This window comes from Syngnathus acus, chromosome 13, assembly GCF_901709675.1.
Source record: "Syngnathus acus chromosome 13, fSynAcu1.2, whole genome shotgun sequence".
Classification (NCBI taxonomy): Eukaryota; Metazoa; Chordata; class Actinopteri; order Syngnathiformes; family Syngnathidae; genus Syngnathus; species Syngnathus acus.
Genome location: NC_051098.1, coordinates 10,870,462 through 10,883,603, shown reverse-complemented (window position 1 = coordinate 10,883,603; position 13,142 = coordinate 10,870,462). Strand labels below are relative to the sequence as shown.

Below are 13,142 nucleotides of genomic sequence, written 5' to 3'. Positions count from 1 at the left end.
TGATCCTGGAATGGATCGAATCAATTTGCATCACATTTTAAGGGGAAAATTGAAAATAAAATGAGTTGTCCAACAATGGTGGTACTGTTGATGTTTCTTGTTGTATTTCAAATTCAAAACAACTTTCTGCACTGTTCTGTCCATATTGAAACACTATTGAAGATATGGTTTATATATGGTTTTTTTTTTTTACCTTTTCCCCTCTAATGAGGATGAAACATTGAGCCATTGCTTCTGTTTGTATGTATTTTAAGAACAATGAAGAAGCCAGGTGTGTGTGTGTATGTGTGTGTTGCAGAAAGCCTCCTGTGAAAAGATAAGATGGTATTCTCCCTTCTTGCAAAATGAGTTCATTAGAGAAGTGAAAGACCACCGCTGTGGGGATTCAGTGTTTCTGTATGATAAAGGACTGGAGCAACTGATTGGAGGTGGGAAAAAAAGATTTTCATTTCCTGTTCTTCAGAGACAGCGACGGTATCAGAGCATCAGCAGAGTGCCTCGGTTGTGGAAAGAAATGGAGAGCGCCCGAGAGGACAGACGGAGCAGGTTAGAGAGGTAAATGCCAAGATTTTGTAGCTCCACCCTAAAAAGTCACCTTTCAGATTGGAACTGAGCGGTCAGAATGAGTTAAAAGATATGCCAAAGCCTGCTCTGTGGAAAAAGTCTGTCAAAGCGAGCCTCTCGGGTTGTCTCACTGCAGGAGGCCAAAGTCAAACCAGTCAAAATGGCAGACCTTGAGAGGTGAGCATACGCTCCCTCCAGCATTAAGGAAGAAATGGACGATGATACGGGAAGATGAAATGAACCGGTGGTCTTGATGGACACCTGATAGTGAGGCAGGCTGCTAGGGAGATGCTGAGATGACAGCTAAAGCTGAGGAGGAGGGATACGCTGGCTCCGCTCCACTGTTTAATATAGATCTGCAGCGATTAGCCGGGCCCGAGAACACAGGATGTGTCCGTCAGTCAGTGGAAGGGAGCTCAGAGGAAATTGCCACAATAAAGGCCACACGTATGGCAGGAGCACACACAAGCCTGTGCATTTATATGTGCACACAATGAAAGAGTGAAAAAAAGTCACAACTGTGCAAAATTTGGATGTGCACAGCAACACCCAAATTCAACATACTTATGCTTATACTTCTATTATTCAGTTTGGAGGATTATTTAGCTATCAAAAGGAAAAATAGCGAATGGCCTTTACTTTGTGCAACTATTAATGCCTTGAAGCACATACTATAGTTCCTACATTGCATGAAAATTCTTCTCCAGTTTAACATGAGCCCTTTCCTCATATTTAAGTTTTGATATGCAGTAGCCAATGACTACTATAAATAGTCAAAGTAATAATAATGATGAGAATAATATTAATGGGGAGAAGCGGTACAGAAAATGGATAGATGGATAATAATAATAATAATAATAATAATAAAAATAATAACTTGTGTAGCAATCTTCAGTGCTGTCGAACTGACTGCATTGGATCCCACTCTGGACTTTTTTTTTTTTACTCTAGCTAAACATTAACTAAAACTTCTGAGGTTATATTTTGCCAGCAGCACCCATTATCAACATATTGTCAAATAATGACCTCTTTGACAAGGTTAATCAAAACTAAGTATCATGTTAAGAGTATTTTTGATAATTATTTGTATTGGATATCATTGTATTATGAAATATATCCGGTGACATTGTCTTATACTTAAAAATCGAGAATATTTAAGAGCTTCCAAGTACACAAGAACATGCTTGGTGATAATAGTTGGTCATCATTTTGAATGTTATCGACCATATACTGGATGTATAGATTTCCACTGGACATGACAATTAGATTATTTACATATTTTTCAAATATTTGTTTACGTGCCTGTTCAACAATATGTTGTGGTTCTCATTTTCAGTGGTGTAGAGCTGCTTTGCATCATAATGAGCTCATACTTTGGTCACTCAAATGCATATATATGGCTCTCGGTGGATTGCTGTGCAATTCTTCCCTGAAAACGAAAAAAAAAATTGCAGAACATATAGCTCTGACAGAATCCAGCAAAAGTGACCATTAACTTGTAGAACGTGTGATCACCAGTGCTTTTATTGAATTCCACTTTCTCACGCAAGTGCTCAGAAAAAAATAATAAAAACGACACAAGGCACTTTTATTTCTCTCCATATATCTTTATTATTTGATGTTTCTCATATATTTCTATAGCTTAATTCTATACAGGTAGGGTTGTCAATACAGTCTTTTGTTGACATAGTACATAGATCTATAAGCTTGAGAGGAACTAGAGAGACTTACACCCTTCATTAGATAATTTGGCAGTTGACAACAACAAGAGACCAATATCGTATATACACATGTTCTCGCTCTCTCTCGTTCTCAAAACACACACACCTCGAGTACATTATACGCGCACATCACGGCATGCACACATAAGGCTGACCATCCCTACCTACGCAGCAGTACATACACACTCAAATCCAAACCAACTAACAAACTAAACACACACATTCATGTATTCACAGGATAGATTACACCACTGACAAGGAAATACACGTGGTTGTACAGTACTTACCATATTTGAGTCTAGATTTCTCTCCATTGCTCTCTTTTGGGTTGTAAGGAAGGAGATTTTTAGATGTTGAACTTGTTGATGGTATAAAGTCCATATTTGGTTTCTATTACTGACGGCTCTGCAACATTACTACAAGCTCAGGTGATTGAGTAAGCGTGAAGAAAATAGTGACAGAAGGCGGACACTTGATAGAATGCACATTTTAGTTTGCACTTATGGAAGGTAAATTTCTTTTGGGGCCATTGTAACAGTCTTTCTCGCCATCACACACATACCAACGCACGCACACGCAGCACACACTGCTTCACAGTGTCGAGAACTCTTAGCAACTCTGTCCTTATGGTCCAACATAGATGGAACAACAATACTGTCATGAAATAAGAGCAGAACAAATATATATTTGGCTTCAATGATGTAAGAGAGAGAGAGAATACCTGAATTTTGCTACATATTATAATGCATAACTTACCAGTAGTGTATCTTAAATGATACAAAAGTAAACATGTGGGCAGCGTCGAATTGAAATGATTACTACTAAAGTGCAATTTAAACATAAGCTATCTACTTAGATGAATTGAAATAATTACAAAACAAAATAGGTTTTACCCGATGAAACAGGCATTAGAGAAATGGAAAGACACCGTGCTCACAAACTGAGCCAACCTGAATTCAAAAAGAAGATCGATGTAATCTGTCTTTACCTACACGACATCCAACAACACGGCCAGATTTCAGCTTCACAAAGACATAGGGTGCAAGAGATGTCAGAAAAAAAAGAGGCAAATGTGGTGTAAGGTAGCCTCCAAGTTTTGTAATGTTGCAAGGGATCCAGAAGAGGGCCCTCTAAGTAGCTTGAATTCGAACTGGCGGGTCGGATCACACTGCATTGGTGACAATGAAGCCTCTGTGTTGGTCATTGCTGGGCTCTGGAGTGATGCTCTTTGATAAACGCTGCAAAGATGATGATGAAGAAAAAAAAATATGTCATTGCCAAACATATACATCACTCGCCTGATATGTAATCAGAATGCTCTGATGTCATCACGTTACACAGTAAATAGTGTGACATATCAACCAGTTCTTTAGCATTCTTATTTTATTTCAACTAAGAAATTATACACCATATTTAGTCAGTTCTAGTCGACAAACTCTGACCTTGCTTACACGTGTTTGTCGTGTATATTTACACTGCGGCATGCTGACAGCTCAGCAGTTGTGTCAATACTGGACAATATGGCCTTACTACATCTTATCACAATGTTACAATAATGATGTTGAGAGGAAAGTTTTGTTGTTGTTCTCATCATTACACTACAGCAGGTGTGAGCGAGCATTCAATGGGCCTGAATGAAAGCACTTCACACTTTTCAGTCTGTGTAGTCAGGTGATAGTCTACTTGCATTGTGCAGTGTTTTCCCCGTAGCTAATCTCTAGCCTGTGCTTTTTCCTTTTATGCTAACTTGCAGTTATGTACGGAGGAAGGCGGGGAATCGGTTTATTCGTTGATTCTAAATGAGCATACCTGTTTGAATGTGCCCTTGGCATTGATTAAGTGGTAGACCATGTAAGCAGGCACACAGATTAATGAGGACACCCCAATACTGTAGCCAAGGGCCGTGGTCCAAGGTGGATATTGGTAGTCAAACAACTTGACCTCAGGCGGGAAGGCCAAGAAGCTGATGATAATGAACTGTCAATAGAAACAAATGGAATGCATTTGTATGTGTGAACAAAAATCTATATACACTGATATGTGATGGGAATTTTTTGCAGTGTGGAGATGAAAAATAATGTGAATACAGGAGATATTCTGAAAGTATCTGGGGAGCTATTTTAGCAGATCTGAGTAGGGATAGGTGAGTACAGAAACCAGGTACCGGTATTGGTGCCATCTGTACTCATGATGGTGGCCAGTTTATGATCAGGAATTAGAAATTCGGATTGAAAATGACTATTCATTTTAAGCAATTTTAACAAAATTGCTGTTTTGAGATATATATCTTTCTTTAAAATGTCATTATATTTGGATGGATCAAAAGTCCTATATGTATCGGTACTTGGTATCGGTATCGGGTAAAAGTGGTATCGAACATGCCAAGTCTTGATGTATTTGCAGTAAGGCTGACCTCAACAAGTAAAGCATAGAGCAAGGAAGAACTGTAGGAAATAAATAAAAATGAGCGACAGCTAATATGTAAATGTCTCACCAGAAGAAAGATGGGGCAGATGGCGACCCAGCAGATCCTCCAAAAGCATCCCGGGTAGAACCCAAGCATGAGCTGGATGTCGTTGCAGAATCGGGTGGTGCCTGAAATACACACACATTCTCATTAACATTTAAAATGAAATGCTATTAAAATTCTATTTCTTGATTGTCTTGATCCAATAAGGTCCAAACTAACCATAGAACCAGGAAACTGCGACGACTTCAAGCAGCACCACAGTGATAACGGCAGGGCCCGTGGCATACTCCTCAAACAACTTCACCACAAAAGCTCCTCCCTGATTCAAAAACCAAGAGTGTCAGAAAATTCCCATTTCTTATCACAGGCCTTACCCAGGCATGATTGTGTTACCATGTTGCATGTGTAGAGCCTAGCCGTTAATTACCCCCCTTACCTTAATTGCGGGCTGGAGATAAAGGAATTACTACTTTAATCTGATTTCCATCATGTAATTGTAAACTACAGCTAATGACATTAGCTAAATGAAGCAGCAACGCACACATATTGACAGTATATACTTAGAAGTGATAAAAATAGTTCTGAAATTGTCAAACATGCCGACTTACATATGTGAGGGTGGAGAGCGCCCCGAGGTAGCAGACGCAAACGAGACCAAAGACAAAACGCTCTCGTCTCTTAACCAGGACATTGGGGAACTCGTCAAGCATGGCGGTGACCACACCCTCCAAACCGGCAAACTGGAAAAGGGGAACAAGCGGATAAATGAACTGACCGCTTATTTCCATGATATTACAATTAAATTTCCATTTAGAGGGGAGTAATAGCTGACTGATAAATTCATCACACAGAACACTAAGTCAACAACTTACTGTGCTATCCAGACCCAACATAATGATCATGAGGAAGAAGATGATGGCAAAGAAGGTTGCAGCTGGCATGTTCGCAATGGCTTCGGCATAAATGATAAAAAGCAGACTGGGTCCTAGAGAAAAAAGAAAGACACAATGGCTGAGTGTAATTTAGGGAAGAATTGTTAGCGTAGTTTCTTACCGGCATCCTTAGCAACAGTATCAACATCCTGCTGCCTCATCTCAGCCATGTAGCCCAGCACAGTAAAAATCACAAAGCCAGACAGAAAGCTGGTTAGGCAGTTCACCGAGCTGGTGATCAAAGCATCCCTGAAATAGAAGCAGAAACGATGCGTGGCGTGACTTGGGAGTCAAATCTGTAAAATGTTATTCTGAATTTTGGCTTGTCAACTCACTTATAGCAGTTGTTGTGAAACGGGTTGTAGCTGGCATAAGCAAGGAGAACCCCAAAGCCTGGACCCAGTGAGAAGAAGATCTGAGCTGCAGCATCGATCCATACCTTGAATAAAATGTTGTAGGTGGTAGAAACAAAAAATTAAATCATAGGACTTTCTGCAACCCCCACAATATTTTGCTTACGGTAGTACTGAGCAGTTTCTCCCAATCAGGTTTGAGATAAAACACCACACCCCTCCAGGCCCCGGGTAGAGTGGCCCCACGGACGAGGAGCACCAGGAGCACCACATAAGGAAAAGTTGCTGTCACCCAGACCACCTAAAACAAAATAAACCAACTTCTTGTTTCGATGTTTACGTGTACGTCAATGACTGTGATGTCATCACATTGCTGTTTTCATTCAGTGAAATTGAATCAAGTGCTAAAAAAAGATTTTCAGGTCTGGTTTGTGGTCTCATTGGTGAACCGCAGAAGATTCTTCTCTAACCAACTTGTCCAACAGCAATGATGAGTAATCTTCATTCTCCCCACTACAACCATCCATTCATCCTAAGTGACACCCTCCACCAATTAGCCAAACCGGTAAAAAGGTCAAGTTACCTTCCCAGATGTTTTGACTCCCTTCCAGATGCTGAAGTAGACAATGGTGAAGATGAAGAGCAAACAAAGGGCTAACTGCCAGCTGACCGAACCGAGCTGGTGCAGACCCGAAGAGAGGTGCACCTGCAAAACGTGTCGACTGGAGAAAAAAGCCAAGGGTGGGGAGGAAAGGTGAGGGGGAAAAAAAAAACAATAAGATGCTCACAAAAGAAATGAAATGTGATTCAGGCACAATGCATTGAATATATAATGGATAAAACATCTCGAAGAAAAATCGGACTAAACTGTACACATTTTTAAATTTTACAATACAGAACCATCTTCCCCCTATACGCCTCCACATCCCACTTACATGCACTTACGTATAGAACTCCTCGGCGGGTGAGGTGGACAAGTTGGACCACGAAATATTACTGTCGGTGGACATGTAGCTGTGACAGTTGCCCGTGTTCCAGCTATTGGAGCAGGTGGTCCAGGGGAGGGTGGACTGGAACGACGACAACAGGTAGTACAAGGCCCACGCCATGATGGTGTTGTAATAGAAGGCAATGTAGAGGGCTATGATGCAGATAGCAAAGCCGATACCTGGGCGACGGAACCAGATGAGAACACTCAAGTTCTGGCTTACACATATGCAATACGCCGCCATTTCGAAAGGATTATACTCATTCTGCACAGATCAGTTTTCAAACCAATGCTTGAGTGGCTGACATTTCTCAGCCTCAGCAATTTACATAGAAACCAATTTCCAAAGACCTGGCATTTGCCATGGAAATGTGACAATTTCCATAACACAGTCAGAACATCTCTGTAAATGTTCAAGAGGGGAGTCAGAGCTGCCGGACTTGGCAGGTTAACTGAATCTGCCCCCTCCCAAATTCAAGCAATTGCTCAACTAATTTTCCTACCTTTGAAGATGGGGCAGATATGTTTCCAGATGGAGATGCAGCCATTGCGGTGAAACTGGCCGAGAGCCAGCTCCATGTAGAAGAGCGGCACACCTCCAAACACCGCCATCAACAGGTAGGGAAGTAAAAAGGCACCTGAGGTGAGGACACGGAAGACAGGGGTTCAAAAAATTGCGATTGACGAGCAATCTCATCCAAAATACATATAGATGGATGAAAAGATTTCAAGATTTTTTTTTCTCGTATCTCCCTTTTGCCTACTATCTGATCATCAATGTGTGCTCATTTGTGTGCACGCATGTTTTCTTTTTTGTCATAGATAAGAGTTGATTGAGCGCCTGCCCGAGCAACAGGTTATTAAGCCAGAAGGGGACCGAGGCCATTCCAATAAAACAAAACCCCTCACAATTAATATGGTCGCCTCTATCAAGTGTCTCCTTGAGCCCATCTCACACATACACACACTTGGAAGCAACACAGGAAATTGCATAGGATTTATTATTGCAGATTCAATAAAAGTGGGAAGGGAGCCTGTGTTGTTCTTTGACACACACAGGCGTTATTGCTTAATTTTACTATCTGGATTGTGTAAATATAGTTCTTAAAACATTTATTCAACCTATTTGTTTCAGACATTATCCAGCGTTATGAATTGTGCTTTAATGCGGGCTCACGACCAACAATGAGGTACTTAAAAATAAATTCCATTACAACAATTTAAGCCGAGTTAATCAAGCATAACATTCAACAACTAAAATATTTTTGAATTCATGAACGTGTGTGAATAACAAATTTGGCATTTTAATCCATAGTGTTTTGATATTTTTTCTTTTTTTTTTTCCCTTTGAAATTTATCGAGATATCTATTTTAGATGCGTTGTTTAATGCAGATTATCTAATTTTAATCTTAGATTTGCATGAATAAAACAATAAAAAATTAAATGATCAGATTTGGACCCTTTTTATAGTTACCCTTCCCACTCATCTATGGCCTCACCTCCTCCATTTTGGTAGCAGATGTACGGGAAACGCCACACATTTCCCAGGTCCACCGCGTAGCCAATCACAGAGAGCAAGAAGTCCATCTTCTTGCTCCAAGTTTCCCTCGGCCGATCCAAGCTGGTTTGTTGGACCACCAGAGTCCTGAGACCTCCCAGCGGGGCGGCGGATCCAGAGCCGCCTGCGGGCCCTGAGGTCGAACCTGCGGAGTAAGCTGCGGAAAGGCCCGCTCCCTCTTTGGCGCTCTGAGGGGTGGACGTAGTGAAGCCGTTGGACACCTGCTGACCAGGAGTCGGAGTCTTGGGTCCTCTCTCCGCAAGACCGTCGGCCAGCATCAGTCGACAGTTTTCATCCTGCGTGCCCTCCTCTTCTGCCTTCACCTCCTGGCTCTCCTTTCCTCGCTCGGCCTCGCTCTCCCGCTCGTCCTTTGTCAACATGCTGGTCATCATCAGATCTTTTGTCTCCATTGGGTCACGCTGGTAGTTGTGTTTTGGTGAGGTAGTTATGGCTGGGAAGGGGTCGGTGAACGCAAGATGGTCTTGGTGCCCGATATGGTGCCCATTAGGGGAACCAAAATGGTGAACAGAAGGGACTGCAGACTATGATGGGTTTGTCACCAAGAAAGAGTGATTGCAGACAAGAGAAGTTTGGCTCTTCTCCATCAACTGTTATCAAGGGGATAAAAGCATAAAGGATAAAAAGCAGGGAAAAAAAAACATCAACTATTGAAGCAAGAACATCAATAAAAATGAATGATTGAAACGCCAGTGCACTCTAGGTTCAACTTTGAACTTTTATACACTAGTTTTGGATTTTTAAAACTACTCTCGATAAAATACAAGATACATGGAGGACTGCGAGCAATTGAGAAAAGCCACATTGATTCACTTAATTTCCTTATATATCCAATTTCATGTGGAATGAATCAGAGTTGCATAACTTTTCATTTTTATCTGACTAAAAACAGTCAGGAGAGAACAAGAATAACTGTCTGAAGCATCCACGCATGGTTTTATAACCTCGCTAATCGATGGTGAGTTAGTCTAAAAAGTAACTAAGACAAATAAGTCATCATGTTGAATCACCATAATTTGTTCAACAATTATATTTGCTCTGCGTGAGGAAAAACAAACAGAAAATAACGAAAAAGGCAAGCCGAGGAGGAAATAAACGCAAATTTAAACTCAAAGCAGCAAAGACAAAACTGATACGGATTCCCTCGCAATATATTTCAAATAGTAATTTTTAAAAAGTATTCTTCCATTTAAGTGAACTCAGATTAATGTGCATTCTTGTAAATGTGTAACTAATTACAAAATTATAAGAAATCAAAATTGAGTTTAATAATCATACAATAGTTCAACCTAAATTTGATAATCAATTTTCATTTTTACATAAGAATAACCTTATTGAGTGATATATCCAACTGAGTTATTTAAAGCTAACTTATTTCAATGAGTCAAACTCATTTTGCAACATTTTTGTGACTCTGAACGGTCATCCTCAGGTGAAAGCAGTTGAAAACCATTATCTCGACAGCGACCTCATTTCAGCTAAATAAACAAAAACCTTTAACCAAAATAAAACATTTCAAGAAAACAGGAATATTCTTTCCCCTATCTCGCTTGCTCAGTTACTCCACTCATTAAGTTCCCAAATGCATAATAAAATACAGTCTAACTTTATATACAAAGATTTTTGTCAATCAAAAGCTCTAAAATAAATAAACCCAACAATGTGACTTCAAAAGTTAAATATTAATGGAATAAATTCCTGTAGTGGTGAAAGTTTTCTATCCAAAGCACATCAACATTACCTGTTGAGTGAGTTTGATAAAAGTCAGCAGCAGCAGCAGCAGCAAATAAAAACAATTGGGAAAATCCTTGCCAAGGGGAAAACAGCGTAGACTAGTACACGGGGACAGCCATATTTAACTGGCCATTGAGCTCTCGAACCTCTCTCGTTACTCCTCTGTTCCTCCCACTCCCTCACTAACTCGCGCACACACATACACACGGACACACACATGCAGAGAGACGCACAGCCATGCAGCAGCGATGATGCATGCGCATGAACAATTGATACTGGCTAAAGGTTGGGCATGCTGGGAGCTATTCTCATGAAGAATCAAGTGATGATACAATAAGAAGTGGATTGTGGATCAATTTTACTCATCCTGTTATTAGTATAGATAGACAAACACTAACAGGTGGTTGATTCCCTTACCGCCTTATTTTTTTTCCTTAAATGTACATTTTATTTTATTTGTTCACCCGCCACTATAAAGAAGATAAGAATTTTTGCAGTCTTCTGTTTAGCTCATTCAACAGGTTTTCAATTGGGTTGAGGTCTGGGGACTGACATGGTCATGGGAGGAGGGAGATGAATTATTTCTACAATTTTTAGTATACTTGTGCAATAAAAATAAAATTATTTAAAAAATATATATATATATTTTAAGGCTTTTGAAAAATCCATTGGTCGGGCGACGCTATTTTTTGTTTCAAGCAATTTTTTTTTATTTAATCCTAAATTAAACTGAGGAATCTGTCATTTGAATAGCAAAGTTGGTGCTGGTGGCAAATATTAACATTGAAGCAGGTTCAGTATGAATGAACTCCATGAACTCTGCCTTGAAATAAGACCTGATGCAAATGTGTGCTACATTGTTGAAACTTTACAATAGTTTGCAATTTCTACACTTTCCAGGAACTTATGGTTCATATTTTTTCTCCCATTCTGGTAAATGAACTTTTTTTTTTCCAACTAACCTTGGCACACAAGTGTATTCTGGTAAAAATGCACATAATTTATTTTAGGCGTCTTGCACATTTCCACAGAAACACAAATTGCAGTGCCCATGCTTTCCCCCTCAACATATGCTTCGTCATAAGAGCATGTGTAAGAAGCTAAGCCCCCGCCCCCTCCCTAAATGAAGACAGTTTTAACTGCATGTTTTTCATTCCACGGGTTTGAACCAAATGATTTCCAATCTGTGGGAAGCTTTTAAAAAAAAAAAAAAAAGTAATGCAGAACAACACCCTTTAGTCTGCCATTGGCATGTACAAACGCTACGCTTATCAGAGTCCGGCAACTCTCAGCGGTTTTCCTGCATACTTAACTTTTATTTTCTTCTCTATGTAATCTTTTTGCAAGTATGCTGACAGAGAACACAATGGCCGCTTAGGTGAAGAGTACAACGCCCAAAAGGAAAAAGTTCAGAGGGAGTAACATGGGGGAGTCTGATATGTCTGTGGCCAAGGCATGACCCGATTAGAAACTGGATACAGTTTCGATGAAAGAAAAAAAAAAATGGTGGAACGAATCAGTCGAAACATACTTATTAAAACAAACATTCAGGACATTAAAAACCACATGGGAGCTGAAAATAAATGAAAATTATAAATACATTGTGATAGCATAATCTGCATGGATGAAAGTGGTAGTAGGAAAAAAAATAAAAAGTGCTGTGTGTTCTTACCTTGGTATGTTGAGTAGGATGTAAACCAAGTGGTCATCACATGTCCAGTCTGAACCCCATCGCACGTCATTGCGCACATTCTAAAGTGTTTGCTGGCCAGCAAGAGCTTACAGGTCATTACAAGCAAGTCACAGGTTGTCTGTCTCCTGGCCTAACTAACTAACCCATTTACAGACACCCTGCAAGAGACTTGGGCCAAAAGGCACCATGCCAAGTACAGGAGTATAATCAGGATAGTCCCGCCGGGTTGAAAAGTTCGTGGCGTGTCTACAGAAGTGTGTAAAGTCGAGATGTTGAAATTAAATGAAAGTGTGTCTACTTACCGGTCTCTCCTTCTCTTTCAAATCCAGCTTTTGCAAATGTGTTGAATGTCATTCCAGTCAGCATCAGCTGAGGCACTAGGTTAATCCTCATTACACACACACTCACAGACACACACAACAGGAGAGGAAAGGGAACAAATGAAACGGTGCAAGGAGACACAATGTGAAGAATTACTCATGTGTACTGTTCGACGTTGGATTTTTATCTCTCCAATTCTCACTTAAATCCTTTTTATTACGCCCCTCTGAAATAATTCAAACTCTGTTGTATTGAACACGTACTAAGGGAATATGCAGGAGTGAAATGTCAGAGTGATGGGCCTGAACACAAAACAGCGCCCCGAAGAGGGCTGATCCAGAACCAAATACAAAATTCCTTTCTCTGGTCTGGACCACAGTGGGAACCCAACCAACTATGTTACACTCCTCCGAATATGTTCCAACATAACAAGCACAGACCCATTTAGATTATTAGTTTTTTCTAAGATTATAAAACATTATAAGATATAATTATATTATATATTAAGAGAAAGAATAATCAAGTACTGTACAGCTACCTAGAATTCTACTTAAGTAACATAGAAAAGCATTTGTAGTTTTATTTCCCAGCATTTCATTTGTTTATTTATAATTTCTTTATAATAATGTATTTGCCAATCTAATGAGAAGGTGAGTGGGAGTTCAGAGGTCATGCACTGTTCTTTCACTGTATATAGCGCATGGCATGTGTTCGGAGCGAAATTTGTTTCCTGCTTTTGGCGTTTCTTAGAAAAGCAGACATTTGGGAAATCATTGAAGATAAGTAATG

General features: G+C 40.0%; 1 protein-coding gene across 3 annotated transcripts; it reads right to left on the bottom strand.

The window, feature by feature from the left end:
• Nucleotides 1–2,152: 2,152 nt before the first annotated feature.
• On the bottom strand, nt 2,153–12,894 carry slc6a4a (solute carrier family 6 member 4a). 3 transcript variants are annotated; one of them, XM_037267152.1, is made up of 15 exons: nt 12,335–12,894; nt 12,012–12,103; nt 8,529–9,195; nt 7,532–7,666; nt 6,986–7,208; nt 6,624–6,762; nt 6,207–6,341; nt 6,023–6,126; nt 5,809–5,936; nt 5,628–5,740; nt 5,364–5,495; nt 4,975–5,074; nt 4,780–4,880; nt 4,095–4,262; nt 2,153–3,523 (listed from the first exon to the last, which is right to left on the bottom strand). In XM_037267152.1, the coding sequence occupies exons 3-15, from the start codon at nt 8,995–8,997 to the stop codon at nt 3,449–3,451; spliced, it is 2,022 nt and encodes a 673-aa protein (XP_037123047.1). In that variant the 5' UTR covers nt 8,998–9,195; nt 12,012–12,103; nt 12,335–12,894; the 3' UTR covers nt 2,153–3,448. The 3 variants fall into 3 exon arrangements, with proteins under 3 accessions (XP_037123047.1, XP_037123046.1, XP_037123045.1); XM_037267151.1 differs by having other exon boundaries at nt 12,012–12,894; XM_037267150.1 differs by lacking the exons at nt 12,012–12,103; nt 12,335–12,894 and adding an exon at nt 10,347–11,814.
• Nucleotides 12,895–13,142: the final 248 nt, after the last annotated feature.

What these genes read in the sequence shown, in the direction of transcription:
- slc6a4a (XM_037267151.1), bottom strand. Translation starts at nt 8,997, where the DNA reads ATGGAGACAAAAGATCTGATGATGACCAGCATGTTGACAAAGGACGAG. An exon ending in CGCAGTTTCCTGGTTCTATG is followed by an intron (nt 4,881 to 4,974) that starts GTTAGTTTGGAC and finishes TGTGTATTTCAG; the next exon opens with GCACCACCCGATTCTGCAAC. An exon ending in CCAAGGGCACATTCAAACAG is followed by an intron (nt 3,524 to 4,094) that starts GTATGCTCATTT and finishes TCATCTTTGCAG; the next exon opens with CGTTTATCAAAGAGCATCAC.